Genomic DNA, 21,852 nt, shown 5'->3' on the forward strand with positions numbered 1-21,852 from the left:
TTACCGCTCACTGGCTAGGATCACAAGACTTTTTTGGTTTTATTTTTTAGTTAGCATGCATTTCCCTTAAAAGGAATATAGCCTGAAATAGAGTACAGAGGAACACAGGCAAGGATTTGAAAAAGTATTTGAGTCTGATTCAGTATTAAGGACTCTGGTCCTCTTCCTGGGCTCCAGTGAAACTTTCTAGACATCCTTATGTTCTAGCTGTAAACACAGGCCTCTTTCTATGTAAAATCCTTCCTAGATATAGAAAGAATACAAATAATAGCGAGATAAAAGGCTACTTTCAGTGCATTTTGATATATTCATTAGACAGAAGTCAACAGATGAGGTTAGGAGAGTGTAACAGACTGAATAATGACCACTCAAAGATGGTTCCTAGTCTCTGGAACTTGTAAATGTTACCATATAAGAAAAAACCGTCCTTGTGGGTGTGATTAAGAATGTTAACATGGGGAGATTACCCTAGATTATCTGATGGGCTCTAGATCCAATCACAACCATCCTTATAACAGGCAGAGGGAGATCTGAAACACACAATGACGAGGAAGGCAAGGGTTGGAGTCATGTGGCCACAAGCCTAAAGTGACACCAGAAGCTGCAAGAGGCACCGATTGAATTCTCCTCCAAGACTCCAGAGGGAACGTGGCCCAAACGAACCTTGACTCCAGTCCCGTGATAATGATTTCAGACTTCAGGCATCCAGAACTCCAAAAGAGTATATTTCTATCATTTTAAGCCACCAAGTTTGTGGTAGTTTCTATAGCAGCCTCAGAAAACTAATACAACATGTTATGTTATGGAGACTGAAGTCAACAGATATGAGAACATTTTAGAATTACAGTTGCTTCCCTTATAAAAATTCATCATTTTTCATTTTCACATTACATGTGAGTACAGTATCTTAAACCTTTATTATGTTATTCCTACCCATCAAATATAAGTTCTCAGGAGTCGTCACAGGAATATTAACAAGTTTAATGTCATCTTCATCTGCTTTGTCCCAGGAATTAGAATTCCCACAAGCACAGCTATGACAAGAATTGACACTCTGGACCTAAAATTGAGATGGACAGAAGTTACTTCAAAATCTCTTTTATAACAGTATTTTGTTTTCTTTTATATTTATAAATTATTTACATAAGTCCTAGTCCTGGTAAAACAACCCATGGGTTTTCAACCTGAAGAAATTAACCTGATTATACTCAATCAAACTTAGAATTCATACGACCCTAAGTACTCTGAACGCATGTTTGCTCAAAATTATACATGTAGAACAGTATTTTGAACATAAACCAATTGTTGTTGTTTAGTCGCTCAGTCGCGTCCAACTCTTTTCTGACTCCAAGGACTGTAGCCTGCCAGGCTCCTCTGTCCACGGTATTTTTCAGGCAAGGATACTGGAGTGGGTTGCCATTTCCCTCTCCAGGGGATCTTCCCAACTCAGGGATCAAACCGACATCTCTGCATCTCCTGCACTGTAGGCAGAGTCTTTACCACTGAGCCACCAGGGAATTTATTTCCATCAAAAATCAAGCAGCTATTTTTATAGTTTACTATCATTAAGTATTTACTTATAAATTTTACCCACACCTACTTTGATTTGAGGTAACTAGCTTACTTTCCTTTCAGAACTTATTACAATGCTGATTTTCTGCTGTAATAATGAAAATCGAAAAGCCTCTAACATCTTTCCTTCTCTAGCAAGGTCTGCTGAGCCAATCATTTGTCACCTCTTTGCAAAGACTCCCAAATCTTGAATTTCAATTCTGCCCTCTTTTGAGAAATCTAAGCTCACATTTCCACCTGCCTATTTGGTGACTCCACACGTCTCTTCTGCTGGCATCTCAAACTGATAATATGAAAAAAAGGGCTCTGCATCTTCCCAAAACAAAAACTCTCCCCAAGTTCAGTAAAATTACTTTTATCTCTATAACTTCTCAAACTAGGTAACAAGAAGTCATCTTTAACTCCTCTTCCCACACCTCTCATACTGAGTTATCAAGTCTTGTGGACCCTGTCCCCTCCTTTTCTACTCCTGTTGTCATGACTCTCGCTCAGACACTCATTAAGAGGCAGAAATCTGGGTTCACAGTCCTGCCAGCGGAGTAAGTAAGTAGGTCAGCTAAGGCACGGATAGCAAAGTGATTCTAAAGACTAATTATTTATACTGTTACCATAAAACTCCTTTTCTCTAGTCAAGAACAGCTTCAATTTTCAGTTGAGAAAATTTAAAAGAGAGGTACCTCTCTGACACAGAGGAGGTTCAGATTACAGAATGGGCATATACTTCATTATCCTACAGTTTCCCAGAGGAATTGAAAGGGCATGTCTTTGATCTAAATGTTCCTCCCACGGACAGAGGAACCTGGTGGGCTATAGTCCAAGAGGTCGAAAGAGTCAGACTAAGTACAACACAGCACAACACAACAGAAGAGCCTTTAAAATGTGATATATTTTTAGGAATCTAAGAAAGGAGCAGCTATACGTTCCAATGAAATACAGAAGCAAGGTATGAACAGATTATAGTATTCTATAAACTATTTTTTAAATGAATATACATGATGTTAGAGGCCTATTCTCCTTGGAACACACATAAGAAACTGTCAGTGTTCATCTCTAAGGAGGGGAATTGAGAAGATTAGGAGCACATTTTTCATGTGCATTATTTAGTAGCAAGTGCATATCCTACCTGTTTTGTAAAATAACTTTTAAGCTATATTATATTTAAATAAATACTGTTTACTCTTCACCTGTCAATCAACACTATGTTAATGGTGTAAAGGAAGATGTGAAAGACTCCACACTCGGCTTCAGCAAGCCGAGTGCTGTTACACAAGCAGGTTCGTCAAGCAGTTTCTATAACCTGGTACCACGTTTGGCTGCATCTTCTAGCCTTTTGTAGAATATCTAGCTTTGAAGCAACACTTCCATACCAACACCATCCTCACAGGACCCCACAGGATCACATTACCTGACTCAAAAAAACCTGGAACCAAGCTGGCTGAATATTTCACAAAAAGGTAATTTTACTTGTCTGAAGAAAACAGGATCAACCAGATTTCTTCAGGTTCTCTCCATACTAAAAGCCATCTAATTGTATGACATTTAAACCAATATATAATGATAGATACATAAATAAAATTAAAAGAAAAAATTAATAAAATGTTTACTTACAGAGGCTAAACTCTGTGCAGAACCTGAGTATTTACTGAAGAGTCCTCCATTAGCATAGTTACAAGACTGAGATCCTTTGTCTTTGGCAGAACTTAAAGATAATGTCAAATTCTGTCTGCTACTGGAACAACTTGAACCTACCAAACAAACATATTAAAAGTATCAATAACCCCAATGATAAATTTCAGATAAAATTTCAAAGTTTATATATTCATTCAGAGGGCTCATTTTAAAATACAATTCCCCTAATTGTGTAAATTATTAAGTGTATCATACCATTATTAAAATCTACATCTCTAAATAACATTTTTAACACTGCTTCTGAAATGAAGATTAAAACATGCATCTGAATAATTAAGGTGGTATCTGAATGGTCTACTGTACAATCAGTATAAAAATGTTGGCAACTATGAACCTTCAAATCATAAACTTAACAAAATATAAGCACTTCTTATATCCTTTCCTGAATTACATCAAAACTTTATCCACATCACATTATCTTAGTCTTTTATACATCTGTCATCCCCTAACCATCTACCCATTCATCTCAGGCAGATGCTGTGTTTTAGTTTATCTTAATACAGCAGTTAAACTTCTCAAATCAAATCCTGGCACTTACTAGTTATCTGAACTTGAGCAAGTCACTTAACTTTTCCATATCTCAATAGGATTACAGTCCTAATTCACAGGATTGCTATAAAGGCTATTTTAACACAGTGAATATACAGCACGTCCACACTGCACCTAAGATCTAATAAAAACCTCAGTAAGTCTGTGTTTGTCGCTCAGTCATGTCCGACTCTTCGCAACTTCATGAACTGAGGCCTGCCAGGCTCCTCCATCCATGGGATATTCGAGGCAAGAATACTGGAGTGGGTTGCCATTCCCTTCTCCAGTGGTTCTTCCCAACATAGGGATTGAACCTGAAAGGCATCATTATTGTTGTAAAGTTCACAACTCTTGGCACGAAACAGTCATTCATTACTTGCTATGCCAAAAAATCACAAGCGCATACGCTAAATTAACAAATAAAAAATAATTTAAAATTTAAAGAATAAATCCAGCATGCTCAAGAAATTATTTCAATCGATACAACTGGATAATATGTACCCTATCTTAAAAAAAAAAAAAAAAACACACAGATTTTTTTAAAGGCCAGCAATTCTACTTCTAGAACTTAATAAACTTAGGATATAATCAGATAAGTATATGCAAAGCAAGAAAAATAACCTAAAGAATACAATAGGGAACTGGTTAAAAAAGTAAAGCACACCTGTACACTAAGCGTATATTAAAAAATGATAGCATAGAGATATATCTATTGACATTTATAAAGACATTCTTACATAATATTAAGTATATTTTTAAGATTTCTTGATTGATTTTTGGCTGCGTGGGTCTTCCTTGCTGCACACGAGCTTTCTCTAGTTGCGGTGCACAGGTTCTCGTTGTGGTGGCTTCTCTTAGGGAGAGCACAGACTCCTGGGCACACGGGGTCAAAAGTTACTGAGCTTAGTTGCTGTACATATGTGGAATCTTTCCAGATAGGGGATCAAACCTACGTCCTCTGCATTGGCAGGCAGATTCTTAACCACTGTACTACCGGGGAAGCCCCCATAATATTAAATATGAAAAGGCTACAAGAGGTATGAATTTTACTTAAAATATATAAATCATTTATTTGTATATAATAAAAATTTTATGTCTCAATATATCTAAATGCAAGTATAAATGACTATATATATGCCAAAATATTATCAGTAGTTATTTCTGGGTAGCAGAAATTCAAGTGATTTTCATTTTTTCTTGCTTGCTTATCTGTATTATCTAAGCTGTCTAAAATGAATCTGTATTAACAGTGAGCTATATATTCAGTTCAGTCAGTTCAGTCGCTGTTATGTGCAGCTCTTTTCGATCCCAGGAACTGCAGCAAGCCAGGATTCCCTATCCATCACCAACTCCCAGAGCTTGCTCAAACTCATGTCCATCGAGCCAGTGACACCATTCAACCATCTCATCCTCTGTCATCCCCTTCTCCTCCCGCCTTCAATCTTTCCCAGAATCAAGGTGCTTTCCAATGAATCAGTTCTTCGCATCAGGTGGCCAAAGTATTGGAGTTTCAGGTTCAGCACCAGTCCTTCCAGTGAATATTCAGGACTGATTTCCTTTAGGATGGACTGGTAGGATCTCCTTGCAGTCCAAAGGACTCTCAAGAGTCTTCTCCAACACCACAGTTCAAGAGCATTAATTCTTCGGGGCTCAGCTTTCTTTATAGTCCAACTCTCACATCCATACATGACTCTGGAAAAACCACAGCTTTGACTAGACGGACCTTTGTTGGCAAAGTAAAGTCTCTGTTTTTTAATATGCTATCTAGGTTGGTCATAGCTTTTCATCCAAGGAGCAAGTGTCTTTTAATTTCATGGCTGCAGTCACCATCTGCAGTGATCTTGGAGCCCAAAAAGATAAAGTCTGTCACTGTTTCCATTATTTCCCCATCTATTTCCCATGAAGTGATGGGACCAGATGCCATGATCTTAGTGTTCTGAATGTTGAGTTTTAAGCCAACTTTTTCACTCTCCTCTTTCATTTTCATCAAGAGGCTCTTTAGTTCTTCCCATTCTGCCATAAGCGTGGTATAATCTGCATAACTGAGGCTATTGATACTTGTTGCAGCAATCTTGATTCCAGTTTGTGCTTCATCCAGCCTGGCATTTCGCATGATGTACTCTGCATATAAGTTAAATAAGCAGGGTGACAATATACAGTCTTGACTTACTCCTTTCCTGATTTGGACCCAGTCTGTTGTTCCATGTCCAGTTCGAACTGTTGCTTCCTGACCTGCATACAGATTTCTCAGCAGGCAGGTCAGATGGTCTGGTATTCCCATCTCTTTCAGAATTTTCCACAGTTTGTTGTGATCCACACAGTCAAAGGCTTTGGCGTAGTCAACAAAGCAAAAGTAGATGTTTTTCTGGAACTCTCTTGCTTTTTCGATGATCCAACACATGTTGGCAATTTGATCTCTGCTTTCTCTGCCTTTTCTAAATCCAGCCTGAACATCTGGAAGTTCACAGTTCACATACTGTTGAAGCCTGGCTTGGAGAATTTTGAGCATTACTTTGTTAGTCTGTGAGATAAGTACAATTGTGCAGTAGTATGACCATTCTTTAGCATTGCCTTTCTTTGGGATTGGAGTGAAAACTGACCTTTTCCAGTCCTGTGACCACTGCTGAGTTTTCCAAATTTGCTGGCATATTGAGTGTAGCACTTATGCAGCATCATCTTTTAGGATCTGAAATAGCTCAACTGGAATTCCATCACCTCCACTAAGTTTTTTCATAGTGATGCTTCCTAAGGCCCACTTGACTTCACATTCTAAGATGTCTGGCTCTAGGTGAGTGATCACACCATTGTGGTTATCTGGGTCATGAAGGTCTTTTTTGTATAGTTCTGTGTATACTTGCCCCTCTTCCTAATATCTTTTGCTTCTGTTAGGTCCATACCATTTCTGTCCTTTATTGTGCCAATCTTTGCATGATGTTTCCTTGGTATCTCTAATTCTCTTAAGGAGATCTCTAGTTTTTCCCATTCTTTTGTTTTCCTCTGTTTCTTTGCCATGATCACTGAAGGCTTTCTTATCTCTCCTTGCTGTTCTTTGGAACTCTGCATTCAAATGGGTGTATCTTTCCTTTTCTCCTTTGCCTTTAGTTTCTCTTCTTTTCCAGCTATTTGTAAGGCCTCAGACAGCCATTTTGCCTTTTTGCACTTCTTTTTCTTGGGGATGGTCTTGATCACTGCCTCTTATACAATGTCATGAACCTCCATCCATATTTCTTCAGGCACTCTGTCTGTCAGATCTAATCCCTTGAATCTATTTGTCACTTCCACTGTAGAATCATAAGGGATTTGATTTAGGTCATCCTTGAATGTCTAGTGGTTTTCCCTACTTTCTTCACTTTAAGTCTTAATTTGGCAATAAGGAGTTCATGATCTGAGCCACAGTCTGCTCCCAGTCTTGTTTTCGCTGACTGTATAGAGCTTCTCCATCTTTGGCTGCAAAGAATATAATCAATCTGATTTCGGTATTAATCATCTGGTGATGTCCATGTGTAGAGTCTTCTCTTGTGTTGTTGGAAGAGGGTGTTTGCTATGACCAGTGTGTTCTCTTGGCAAAACTTTGTTAACTTTTGCTTCCTTTTGTACTCCAAGGCCAAATTTGCCTGTTACTCCAGGTATTTCTTGACTTCCTACTTTTGCATTCCAGGCCCCTATAATGAAAAGGACATCTTTTTTGGGTGTTAGTTCTAGCAAGTCTTGTAGGTCTTCACAGAACCGTTCAACTTCAGCTTCTCAGCATTACTGGCTCGGGCACAGACTTGGATTGCTGTGATACTGAATGGTTTGCCTTGGAAACGAACAGAGATCATTGTCGTTTTTGAGATTGCATCCAAGTACTGCATTTCAGACTCTCTTGTTGACTATGATGGCTACTCCATTTCTTCTAAAGGATTCTTGTCCACAGTAGTAGATATAATGGTCATCTGAGTTAAATTCACCCATTTCAGTCCATTTTAGTTCACTGATTCCTAAAATGTCAGTGTTCACTCTTGCCATCTCCTGTTTGTGCACTTCCAATTTGCCTTGATTTATGGACCTAACATTCGAGGTTCCTATGCAATACTGCTCTTTACAGCATCAGACTTTACTTCCATCACCAGTCATATCCACAACTGGGTACTGTTTTTGCTTTGGCTCCGTCTCTCCATTCTTTCTGGAGTTATTTCTCCACTGATCTCCAGTAGCATATTAGGCACCTACTGACTGACCTGGGGAGTTCATTTTTCAGTGTCCTATCTTTTTGCCTTTTCATACTGTTCATGGGATTCTCAAGGCAAGAATACAGAAGTGGTTTGCCATTCCCTTCTCCAGTGGACCACATTTTGTCAGAACTTTCTACCATGACTCATCTATCTTGGGTGGCCCTACACAGCATGGCTCATAGTTTCATTGGGTTAGAGAAGGCTGTGGTCCATGTGATCAGTTTGGTTAGTTTTCTGTGATTGTGGTTTTCATTCTGTCTGCTCTCTGATGGATAAGGATAAGAGGCTTTTAGAAGCTTCCTGATGGGAGAGACTGACTGAGGAGCAAACTGGGTAAACTGAAACTGACTGAGGGGCAAATTGTTCTGATGGGCGGGGCCATGCCCTGTTATATATCAAGCAAGGAAATTTTGGAAACTAAAACACTGAAATTACTGCACTCCAGTAATGATGTACACATAAAATTTCCTTTGTAGACCTAATTCAGCTATTTCTACATACCTTTGTCTGATGCTGCTCTTTTAGTGTATTCAAGTATGAGGTGCTCTGGTTCCCATGGTAACATTTTTCCTTTCTTTTTTCCACGTCTTCTTTTAAAGTGATGGGCCAGAAAAATTACAGATACAGCACTCACTGCAGTTACCATGAATAACTTTTTAGCTACTGGCGAAAATTTGATCTAGAAAAGATGCAGTCAGAGTGGGAAAAAAAGTATTTTATTTGCTTGCTTAAAACCTACAAAAAGACTAAAATTATTCTGAAGCTAATATAGTTCTAAATAATGCCAAGATAACATTATTTCACTCTTTCAGTGACAGCTAGCCCAAATGAATTTCAAAAACATACTAAACAAATGTAGTAATTTATCAGCCACTACTCTAAAGTTCTCAGCTAAACAATAAAAATCAAAAAGTCATCAGGAGCACAAAATAATTCAATTCCATTAATATCTGTTAAATAACTAATGATTAATTCATGCAACTCAATCTTCTATCTGAATAACAGCAAGATTTTTAATTGCAGGAATGATTTAATCAGACTTTTAAAATGAACCAATTTTTTTCTATTTATTTTTAACTGGAGGATAATTGCCTGACAATATTGGTTTGATTTCTACCATACATCAACATGAATGAGCCATAGGTATACACATGTCCCCTCCCTCTTGAGCGTCCCTCCCACCTCCCGCCCTTTCCCACCCCTCTAGGTTGTTACAGAGCCCCCGTTTCATTCCAAGTCACACAGCACATTTCCATTGGCCATCTTAAAATGAACTGGTTTTTTTTTTTCAAACTATCTGGAAATCTGGGAAAACATAAATTAACTCAATTTATAAATATCATTTGTTGTTGTTGTCCAAATGCTCAGTCATATCTGACTCTGAGACCCCATGGACTGCAACCCCCCAGGCTCCTCTGTCCATGGGATTTCCCAGGCAAGAATACTGAAGTCAGTTGCCATTTCCTACTCAAGAGGACCTTCCCGACCCAGGAATTGAGCCCACATCTCCTGCATTGGCAGGCAGACTCTTTACCACTGAGCAACCAGTCATCTGAATAAGCCTTTTTATTCATTAATTAATCAACAAACATTTACTCAGCATTCTACAATATACCAGGACTGTGTTATGAAAATGAAAATGAAAATCTTGGTATAATTCTATTCAGCATGTATGTATCAGCCAGTGCCTCTCTTGGCTTGGCCACCCCTCCCTTGAGGTGTTCCTTCTTTCTTCAATAAACTTGCTTTTGCCACAAAAAACAAATAAGTATGTATCAAATGTCTCCCACTGATCAAGAAGCACCAGAGGATACAGATCTTGTTTACCTCAAGCAGTGTGCTAAGAGTAAAGACAGATATACAAATAATGTATTACAAATAACTACAGTATAATGTGATAAATACAGTAATGTTAAGTATGAACTAGGTACTAACATAAGAGCAAGCGGTAATTATCTTTTTCTTGGAGGACACACACTATTAATCACCTAAAATGCAAAAGAACTTTAAAATAAAGCTATAGCTTTGGGGATATAATGAGAGCTAGACAGAGTATCACAAAGAGTTCAATCTTCCAACTACAAAAAAGCCAAATGCCAAATTCTCAATTTTGTTTGGAATTCATCAGAATGCTGAAGTTGGAGGGTAATCAAATGGCCCCCAAACTAAGAAGACTGGTGTTTGCAAGGAAAGATTGACATGAACACTGGGATTTCCCTGGTGGCACAGTGTGTAAGAACCCACCTGCCAATGCAGAGGACACGGGTTCAATCCCTGGTCCAGGAGGGTTTCACATTCCGAGGTGCAACCAAGCCCACGTGCCACAACAACTGAGCCCGTGCTCTAGAGCCCAAGAGTTACAACTACTGAGCCCACACGCCATGAGTGAAGTCTGCGTGCTCCAGGGGCTGTGAGCCACGACTACTAAGTCTGTGTCCCTAGAGCCTGTGCTCCACAAAAGAAGCCCCCGCTCCTACAACTAGAGAAAAGCCCCTGCAGCAACAAAGACCCACTACAGCCAAAAATAAAATAAAGTTTAAAAAAAAAAAAGCTCCATTTTTTTTTGTATACCAGAAATGATTTACTTCCACTTGTCATTAGAATTTGGCATCAAGGACTATGATCTAACAAAAAATTTAAAACTATTCTTACTCTACTTTTCTTCCAAATCCACTTAAATCTTCCAAAACTATCATAAAAAATCAGAACATTCCAGTGCTGTCCCAGGCTTTTTTCCCTTTACAAACTGTAAGAATTATTCTCTTCAGTAATGTCTTCACTACAGGTACTGCCAAATTTTTTATTCTTTCCATCTCTGTTTTTCCTTCTGGAACCATAGCTCCAATGTTCATGGCAACCAAATGAGATTTGGGGGAAAAAAAGAAAACAGTTCCTGGAATTTGGATGCTAAACATCCAATAATAAAATAAATTCTAAAAATAGCACTGTCATTAAGAATACCTTACTTCTCATTGTACTTTATAAACTGCCATGATCTTGTTATCCCGCCCTCCAAAAAAATAATTCTTAGATCAAATTTTAATATTTATGGCATAAGCAAATGTAAGATAAGAAAATTAGGACCTCTACTAAAGAAAATAATCTACTGGGAGTTCCCTGGTGGCCTAGTGGTTAGGATTCGGCACTTTCACACTGTGGCCACGGTTCAATCCCATAAACTATGAGATCCCATAAGCTGTCTGGTGTGGTCAAAAGAAAAAAAAAATCTATTAACACAGGCCCAGCCACAGCTAAGTGGTTATGTTCTGCTATATCCTAGGGCAGTGAAATTAGAGAACTATTAGGAGACATAAATACAATATTAAAACTATTGTCAGAAATATAACACGCTTCATTAATATGAATTCAAATATAAATCAATTCACTTTTAAGATCCAAGTTCTGTTTACATGTTACTATTTTTGCATAAAAGATCCATTACAACTTATAGTCTTAATCTTATGAAAAAAGAAACCTTTCCACGACGAAAACAGGGTAAATTTCCCATGAAAAGTTTTTTATCAGAAGTAGTCTAGATGACACAAGGTCTGAAAGTTTCTACTATTACTCCTGCCTACCATTTCTTCTGTTACTTTGTTCCCCCCACAGGAAAGTCAATTACTTCCTATATCATCACCCAGAAAACGGAAAATACAGCATCTCACAATCCCAAACTCTTGAGGGGTTTTTTGAGGTGATATAGGCCATTTCCTTAACTTCAGAGAAAATGAAAACCTAACACTGTCCTTACATTCAACATGAACTGAGCACCAACTTATAGGCCAAACACTGAGAATAACAAGAAAGGAATAAGACACTGTTTCTTGTGCTCAGATTCCACAATCCTCCCCACTCCATAACCTGATGCCATTGTTTAATGTTCTTGTCAATCCCACCCCCGCCTCATCTAATGTTCTCAGGAGACAGAGAATAGTCAGTCACTCACAAGTTTCCTGCTCCAATAACCTATTTCCTGCTACTCAGCATACATTTCTAACCAGAACTAAATTGATCTATTTCTCTAACACAGTACCTCACACACCTTTTTACTGTCATGGGGTAGGGGGGCACAGGGGCAGCTCTAAGAGCCTGATGAAGTTCTAAGCTCAGTGAGGGCAGAATTTACTATTTTATATCAACTGAAACAGAGAAGATATTCAACAAACATAGTTTGAATGAATCTCTCTGATAAATGGAACACACCACATGTCACATACTAACTGTGACCTTTGGACAAGAGAGAATAATGCCATCTTCTTCAAAGAGTTGCTGAAAGTAATATCTGACACATAGCATGCATTCCAGAAATGTGTGCTTATAATTTTAATTAAAAAATTTTAAACAAACACCTTATTTTGAAATAATTTTAGAATTTACAGAGAAGTTGCAAAGACAGCAGAGAGAGTTCTTCTGTTTTTCTCTAACAGTAACATCTTACATAACTATAGTGCTCTTGTCAAAACTGAGAAATTAATGTTAGGACAGTAATATCTAAACCACAGAATTTATTCTAATTTAACCAGTTTTTCCACTAATGTTCTTTTTTCTATTATAGGGCCAATTCAAGATACCACATTCATTACATTTAGACAGATTTTTTATTAATATTTTTAAGTGATGAGCTAATTGTAAGACTCTTCTGATTAACACTCTGAATTTGGAGAATCAACTAAACTAATTACCACTTCACTTTGTGGTTTCCAACTGAAAAAAGTTTGCTTGTATTAGTATGAAAGACAGTAATAGACCAAAGAAATCCTTATAAAGACCACAGAAGTAAAAGACAAGTAATTTATTTAGAGTATGTATTTATCAAATGAAAGAAAAAAATACTTGGAAAATATATCATTCCTTAAATACACAAGAAAATAAAACAGGAGCTAACATTTATTGAGGTGTTCACTCATCTTTTCTGTATGCCAGACAACATGCTTTTCATTCCTTTTCCTAGATGATACAAATTGGCTTTAAAAAAGGTTAAGAAACTTGCCAAAGATCACACAATTCCATAGCAGTGGGATGTGAATCAAAACATATCACACAAGATGTGTTTAAATCCATGCACGCTATGTACCATGTGCTAAAATTACTTCAGTTGCACTGACGATGTATCTTAGTATGCAATTAACTATATAACTGAATGGCATCCAAAATGGATTGTCAATTTTGGGAGGCTGAACTAATGAACAAAAGTTCATACATGTCTTTTTCCATAAAACATCAATGTAATTCTAAAGCTACAGAACTGTCTACACAAGAACTCTGCGCTTTTCCTTGGTCTTTACTTGGTCCTTTGATGCTCTTCAAACCATAGTCTGCTCTCTTAGTACAGGGCCAACATACTCTTTTGGTTAGGCTTGGGGAACATACGGGTCTCTACTGCAACCACTTAACTCTGCGCTTGCAGCACAAAAACAGTTACAGGTAATATATTAACAAATGAACATGGCTATATTCCAATAAGACTTTACTTGTAAAAACAGGTGGTGGCCTTGACTTGGCCCATAGGCTGTAGGCTGCTTACCCACCTTGGTGCATTTCATAACGTGGAACGAGTTTTGGATACCCAATACTATGACTGAAAGTAAAGGATGTATCCTTAATTTATCTGCAATGATTCTTTGTATTATTTTAAAAAATATTCCATGGAATAATGTGGACAATAGTCCTGGCCTCAGAAAATTATTCCTATGACTGAAACGCAGGTTGTACAGTAGAATTAGTTTGGATAAAACATATAAAAATAACTGGCAAAAATCCCAAAGCTTTGGGGAGTGCAAAACAAAACTGTCCTTATGGGAGAAAATTTGAAAATTTTCAATTTCAAATTTTGAAAAGCAATATCTATCAAAATTTAAGTACATTTACTCAACCCAAAAATACAAAGCCTAAAAATTAATCCTATATCTGTACTGTGTGAATTAATGTATATCAAGCTTATTCATTATAGCACTGTGCTGGAATCAAGATTACCAGGAGAAATAACAACCTCAGATATGCAGAAGACACCACCCCTATTGCAGAAAGCGAAGAACTAAAGAGTCTCTTGATGAAAGTGAAAGAGGAGAGTGAAAAAACTGCCTTAAAATTCATCATTCAGAAAACTAAGATCATGGCATCCAGTTCCACTGCTTCATGGAAAATAGATGAGGAAACAATGGAAACAGAGACACTTTATTTTGGGGGCTCCAAAATCACTGCAGATGGTGACTGCAGCCATGAAATTAAAAGACGCTTGCTTCTTGGAAGAAAAGCTATGACCAACCTAGACAGCATATTAAAAAACATTGACTTTACTTTGCCAACAAAGGTCCATCTAGTCAAGGCTATGGTTTTTCCAGGAGTCATGTATGGATGTGAGAGTTGGACTATAAAGGAAGCTGAGCACTGAAGAACTGACGTGTTTGAACTGTGGAATTGGAGAAGACTCTTGAGAGTCCCTCGGACTGCAAGGAGATCCAACCAGTCCATCCTAAAGGAGATCAGTCCTGGGTGTTCATTGGTAGGACTGATGTTGAAGCTGAAACTCCAATACTTTGGCCACCTGATGCCAAGAGCTGACTCATTTGAAAAGACCCTGATGCTGAGAAAGATTGAGGGCAGGAGGAGAAGGGGATGATGGAGGTTGGATGGCATCACTGACTCAACGGACATGGGTTTGGGTGAACTCCGGGAGTTGGTGATGGACAGGGAGGCCTGGCGTGCTGCGGTTCATGGGGTCGCAAAGAGTCAGACATGACTGAGCGACTGAACTGAAGATGAGACGGCTGGATGGCATCTCCAACTCAATGCACATGAGTCTGAGCAAACTCCATGAGATGGTGAAGGAGAGGGAAGCCTGGCATGCTGCAGTCCCTAGGGCTGCAAAGAGTCAGACACAACTTAGTGACTGAACAACAATTGTTTGTAATGAACAAGATCAGAAAGAACCCAAATATCCATATATAAAAACATCATGCAGCTATAGGTATAAAAAAATCTGCATATATTAATATGGAAAAATTTCCAAGAAATTTTTTAAGCACCAAAAAAAGCAAGAATATTAAGTAGCATGCTTTCTGTTAGAAAGAAGAGAAAATTAGAACATATAATTGTTTTTGCTGATTTCTAATGTGGATAGGGACTGAGATAAAATAAAACATTTCCATGTATGTATGTGTGTGTGTACATATATGTAGTTTTGATTTTTGAACCACATAAATGTTGTTTAGTCAATGACTCTTTTGCAACCACATGGACTGTAGCCTACCAGGCTCCTGTGTCCATGGGATTTCCCAGACAAGAACACTGGAGTGGTTGCCATTTCCTCCTCCAAGCAATCTTCCGGACCCCTCTGGGGTCAAACCCCCTTCTCCTGCATCAGCAGGCAGATTCTTTACCATTGAGCCACCAGGGAAGCCTCCAACTATTCAAATAATACATTTTAAAGAATAACATTAGTTTAGGATCACTGTAAGGATTAAAGAATTTACAAATGTATACAATATAAAATCTCTAAGACAGTGTTTTACACACAGTGGATTGCTGGTCTTTTTAAATGTCATCCAAATGGTGCAGTAACACAAACAAATAAAAGAATAAATACCAAACACTTAGACTTAATATTTTCAGCTCTAGGAATAAAAAATAAATAAAAATATAAAAATTGGACAAATATATATATGAATATACACACACATGTATATACACATATGAACTGTTGAAACAACCCAAAAACTCAAAAATAGGGAAATATTCAATAAACTATAGCACACCTATATTTATAAAGCATTTTTAATGCTCAAAGTATACAACTTTATAATCTCAAATGTAATCTCGAGGGGGACAAAGCAGTGGGGGTGGGGAGTGAGGGACTGGGGAGCAGAGAGATGTATGCAGAAATAAAAGACCTAAGTAAAGTATAGCAGTAAACTTTTATAGAGGGGTTGTTGGCAATTTTATTTTCTCTTTAATTCTTTTCTGTATTTTTCAAATTTTCTTTTAATCATGTAATCCTAAAAAGGAAAAGAAAGAAAGAAAAAGAAAGCAAATAGGTTTTTGGGTCAAAGAAAAGCAAGTTCAAATCCCATATAATAGACACAATTTTAGACAAGTTAAGTAAGCTATTAAAAAGCCACCAGAAAAAAAAAAAAAAGCCACCAGAACTATAAATTGAAGATGATATAGAAATTTGAGGAATCTTTTAAGGATTAGAGACATTATATGTAAAAAAGACCTAACTAACACCTTAAACACAGTGAACACTAAGTAGTATTATTCTCATACAATATATCTGTGTAACATCTTCTCCTATATAAAAGGGACTTCCCCAGCGGTCCAGTGGTTAAAAACTCTGAGCTTCCACTGCTGGGGAAGTAGACCAGGAAGTGATCCCTGGTCACGGAACTAACTATTCGATCCCACATGCCACATGATGTGGCCAAAAAAAGAAAGAGAGAAATAAAATCATACTGTATTTTATCATTCTAAGACACTATTCATTTTAAGATGTAAGCAAGTTTTAGAAATGTTGAAATGTGAAAAATGATCATCTTAGATTTGATGAAATTCATTGTAAGTTTAGTGAAATAAATGCTACTTTCCATATGTATCTTTTTTTTAATTTATTTATGTTAATTGGAAGCTAATTACTTTACAATATTGTAGTGGCTTTTGCCATACATTGGCATGAATCAGCCATGGGTGTACATGTGTTCCCCATCCTGATCCCCCCTCCCACCTCCCTCCCCATCCCGTCCCTCAGGGTCATCCCAGTGCATCAGCCCTGAGCACCCTGTCTCATGCTTCGAACCTGTACTGGCGATCTGTTTCACATATGATAATATACATGTTTCAATGCTATTCTCTCAAATCATCCCACCCTTGCCTTCTCCCAGAGTCTGAAAGACTGTTCTTTACATGTGTGTCTCTTCTGCTGTCTCGCATATAGGGTCATCGTTACCATCTTTCTGAATTCCATATATGTGCGTTAGTATACTGTATTGGTGTTTTTCTTTCTAACTTAAAAATATGGAACGCTTCACGAATTTGCGTGTCATCCATGCACAAGGGCCATAGCTAATCTCTGTGTCGCTCCAATTTTAGTATGTGTGCTGCCAAAGCAAGCACTCCATATGTATCTTTTTATTTACTACGTGTGTGTGCTAAGTTGTTTCAGTCGTGTCCAACTCTTTGCGACCCCATGGACTGTAGCCCATCAGGCTCCTCTGCCCATGGGATTCTCAAGGCAAGAATACTGGAGTGGGTTGCCATGCCCTTCTCCAGGGGAATCTTCCTGACTCAGGGATTGAACCTATCTCTCCTGTAGCTCCTGCACTGCAGGCAGATTCTTTACCTCTGAGCCACCAGGGAAGTCTTTACTTATTTACTACAATGGAGTGCAAACTGCATTGGAAGCAGGTATTAAAAATAAAAGGATTGAGAATTTCTTGGCAGTCCAGTAGTTAGGACTCAGCACTTTCACTGTCAGGGCCTGGGTTCAATCCTTGGTCGGGGAACTAGAATCCTGCAGGCTGTGTGGCCTGGCCCAAAGGGAAAAAAAAAAAAAAAAGGACCGTTACTATATGAAATACACAAATGGAGAATAAGCACATGAAAAGATGCTCAACATGACTAATTAGGGAAAAGCAAATCAAAACCACAATAAGAAATTGGAATCCTTGTGCAGTGCTGGTAGAAATAAAAAATGGTGCAGCCACTATGGTTAACAGTACAGCAATGCCTCAAAAAACTAAAAATAGAATTACCATATGATCCAGAAACCTCACTTCTGGGTATGTGTCTCAAAGAACTGAAAGCAGTTATCTGTACAGTCATGTTCACAAAAATATTAGTCACAAAAATCACAAGGCAGAAGCAACCCACGTATCCAGCAATGAATGATTAAACAAAATCTGGTATATACATAAAATCAAATGTTTTCAACTTGGGAGAAAAAGAGGAAATTCCGACATACACTACAATATGGACAAATCTTGAAAACATTATGCTAATTGAAAACAAGCCAGCCACAAAAAGACAAATACTACACAGCTCCACTTACGAAGTACCTGGTGGTGGCTGTCGTGGTTTAGTCGCTCAGTCATGTCTGACTCCTGTGACCCCACGGACTGCAGCCCACCAGGCTCCTCTGTCCAAGGGGTTTCCCAGGCAAGAATACTGGAGTGGATTTCCGTTTCCTTCTCCAGGGGATCTTCCCAACCCAGGGATCAAACCCAGGTCTCCTGCATTGCAGGCAGATTCTTTACCAACTGAGTCACCATGGAAGCCCTATGAGGTATCTAGAGTAGTCACATTCATAGAGACAGAACATACAATGAAGGGTGCAAGTAGCTGGTGGGAGGAAAAATAAAACTTGCTGCTTAGTGGCACTAGAGTTCCAGTTTTACAAGATGAAAAGAGTTCTCAAGCTTGGTTGCATAATAGTATAAATGCACCTAATGCTACTGAACTGCACATTTAAAAATGGTGAAAATGGTAAATTTTATGCTATATATATTTTACCACAGTAAAACAAAGTTAACATGAAAGGATTGTTAATAGTGAGAACAAGTCTATTTAAATAACATAATTATCTGAAAATAATTGTAATAACAGATTGTGTAAATTCACTTAAGGTAGGAAGATTTTTGACAACAACAACAACAAAAAAAACCATGAAACAAATAAAAATCAAGTTTAAAACTACTTTAACAAACACTTTGAACCATTTAAAACGCCAAAGGAAACTTAAATACTGTAAACATAATATGCTCTGAGCAATAAACTTAGTCAATGTCGTTATTTGTTTTTTAGTTTTACCTGGCAGAAAGAATAGTACCAAGATAGAGGAAGATCAAACACTCTCAGTGCTGCCGTCTTCAAGGAAAACTGTGATTCACTCACTGTTTCTTCTGACATGACTCCTCTTCTATCTTAATTCAATGAAACACAAAATATATTAGCCACAAAGATTTCTAGTTATTCTACCAAATGAAAGATACAAATTGAAAATTTAACTCTTCTTTTAAAAAGCTTTTTTTTTTCACACTTAATTAATCATGATATTACACTAACCTGAAGAAAATAATATTCTGAGCCAAATTTACTTAAGCTAAAAGTTCATTTATTAGCCAAAATAGCCAAAAGGAAAATGAGTTAGATTTGAACTTTGAGTTCAGCTAGTCAACTTTCCTTAAAAAACTGTAGGTTCTATATTCTCTCTCTTCTGGTGAAATAAATGTTTCAGCTTTTAAATAATAATTTAAAATACTTTTATTTCCACATTTCCTTCCAATAATAGCAGGGATTGAGGGGAGGTCACTGAAAGAAATTTGATTGGAATCTTGACTTTAGGGGCTAGAAATGAACCTCAAGGCTCACTGAACTTCATAGTTCAAGCATTTATCTTCCTACTGTTCCATTTTTAAAAAATTTACTTTATATTGGACTATAGTTGGTATTACTGTCCCATTTTTAAGCTCTTGAAAGAAATGACACATACCTGCTATGAAATTCTAATAGTGCTTTAATGCCTATTTCTACTGAAACCAAAGAAAGAAATTTGTCAGTTCTTCACAGAGAAGGCAGTCATCACCGAGAGAGACGCTTAAAGGTAGCAGAATGCGGATAAAAACACAATGGTTTGGGGTCTAGGTCTATGCTTTATAGAGCCAGAAACTCAAGTTTTATACATGCACCCAGCTGGACACACATTAAACAAATTCACACAATACTGATATATAAATTAAGTCTACAAATTTGTTCATTTATATTAAGGAAATACACTACCTAGTGAAAGAAAACTTTTTAAAATTTATTTATTTTCTAATTGAAGGATAATTGCTTTACAAAATTCTGTTTTCTGTCAAACCTCAACATGAATCAGCCATAGGTACATATATCACCTCCCAATCTTTTATATGCTATCAAAACATAGCCTTTCTGAAATAAGACATTGTAGGGAGTTGAATTAAGTATAAAAGGCTCTGGGGTAAGCACAAAATTAGTGGGTCCTTTCATACAGGCTGGGAAAAAGCCTGAGAACTGTTTCTGATGTATTATACAAGAGTAGGCCTTCCCACTAACTAGAATGTTTATGCTTACCAAATTTAGTATTTCTTTTCCTTGGATGGTGCTGTACTCCCAAACAGAAAATTAAAATTACCAACAATCCCTCTATAGCTTATTTGCTATACTTTTGTTAAGTCCTTTATTTCTGCTCTTTTTCTAACCTTTCTTTTAATAACCCTATTTTTTTTTCAGAAGACTATCAAAACCACTGATTAAATAGTAGTTTCCTTTCATATCAAACACAGTAATATTTCTTAAGGTGGGTTACTGCTACTAACAGTTTACTTTTTCCCTATCAGTGACATCCAAGGAGTGGAAACTTAATTTTCCCCACACTCATATTCTAACTACAATTTTTCGGCTTAGTATAATCAGTACATTAATTCCAGCTGACAGGGAGGGGGGATCGGGACGGGGAACACATGTAAACCCATGGCTGATTCATGTCAATGTATGGCAAAAACCACTACAATATTGTAAAGTAATTAGCCTCCAACTAATAAAAATAAATGGAAAAAAAATAATTCCAACTGACAAACTGTGGTACAGACATATTAATGAGAAATACAAGGAAACCAGGAAGAAACTGTTAAACAAGCACAAAATAAGTCTGAGGAATGAGACTAGGAATGCAGGGTGGCAGGAAACCACTATTTTTCATTAAAAATGCTTCTGTAATATTTGCTTTTTAAAGTGTCTATGTGTATTACTTTTTTCAAGTGTTTCACAAAACAAGAAGGAAGCACGATTTACCATTCCCCGTGGAAAAAAAACTTCATTTTGAGAAACATTTTTAGTAACTAAATAGATTCTGGACCAATAAAGCTACCTATACTATCTCACTTTTTTAAAAATCCTGAAAGTAATTCACCCAAAGTGATTTTCTCCATAAAACAGTTCCAGATTTTGAAGCAGAAGAAAAAGAAAATAAAGCAAACACTTTAATTTGCTGCAGCGGTTTTCTTAAAAATAAACGTCCACTTTTGCATTCTAACCACCTCATACCCTTTCATTTAAAATCACTAAGTGATTCCAAACTTAATCATTAATAATTGAGCAGCTTTTTAAAACCAGTCATTTCAGTTGCTTTCAAACGTATTAATAAAAAAAAAAACATGGAGACAGTTTCATCATCACCAAAAATATTATACTCTGTAATATCACTCGCTTCTCTCCAATTCTAACCACAAGACACTTGTAAAAATGTGGCATATACAGAGTTTGTTTCTTAAACACCCTTAAATTGGACTTTATAATCCAAGCAAGAATGAAAGTCTGAAACATCCCCCAAATTTTGTCGTGAAATGTAAATCTATACAACAGAATTCTGAGAAGATACTTGAAACACAGTGAAAATGCTTACTTGGAATACTGATAATAATGATAAAGGTCTGTGCACAAGCAAAACCTTTTAGTCTTCTCTCCATAAAATAAATGTTGAACAGCTTTATTTACAGGAGGGCTCCGAGGCCACAAACCTCCTGATGCTAAATTATTCTCAGTAAGCCCCTTCAGAGAAAGCATAACCTTCCTCCTCCAAAAACCACTCCCCGCTCAAACCGGGGACATTCTTGCAGAAACTTGGACCACACTAGCGGCTCCTCCCGCAAGCCTCCTCCGCCCTCCCTGCGTTATCCTCTGCGGGCTTCTTTTTCTTCACCAGACCAGGAAAGGGGTTCCCTCTCGGCCCGGCCACCCAGACCCTCGCTCGGGCTCCAAGCGGTGGCCAGCCAGCCCACCCTGATTCAGCGCTCCGTGGCGGGCCTCCCTTTGGCTTTCTGTTCCTCCACCCAGGCAC

The 21,852-nt window shown here is 37.5% G+C and overlaps 1 protein-coding gene and 1 non-coding gene across 2 annotated transcripts in view; both read right to left on the reverse strand.

The window, feature by feature from the left end:
• The window catches only part of MIGA1 (mitoguardin 1), a 74,102-nt gene that overhangs the window by 52,000 nt on the left and 250 nt on the right, over positions 1-21,852 (reverse strand). Inside the window, exons 2-5 of the mRNA XM_043460917.1 lie at positions 18,804-18,916; positions 8,505-8,682; positions 3,181-3,317; positions 934-1,060 (exon numbers count right to left, since the gene is read on the reverse strand). Coding sequence (XP_043316852.1) covers positions 934-1,060; positions 3,181-3,317; positions 8,505-8,682; positions 18,804-18,902 — 541 coding nt within the window. The 5' untranslated portion in view covers positions 18,903-18,916. The remainder of the gene's footprint in view (positions 1-933; positions 1,061-3,180; positions 3,318-8,504; positions 8,683-18,803; positions 18,917-21,852) is intronic.
• LOC122437473 lies at positions 17,007-17,111 on the reverse strand. The gene has a single exon (XR_006268297.1). It is a non-coding gene; the product is annotated as a U6 spliceosomal RNA (small nuclear RNA).

Source organism: Cervus canadensis, chromosome 2 (assembly GCF_019320065.1).
Source record: "Cervus canadensis isolate Bull #8, Minnesota chromosome 2, ASM1932006v1, whole genome shotgun sequence".
In the NCBI taxonomy this organism is placed as follows: Eukaryota; Metazoa; Chordata; class Mammalia; order Artiodactyla; family Cervidae; genus Cervus; species Cervus canadensis.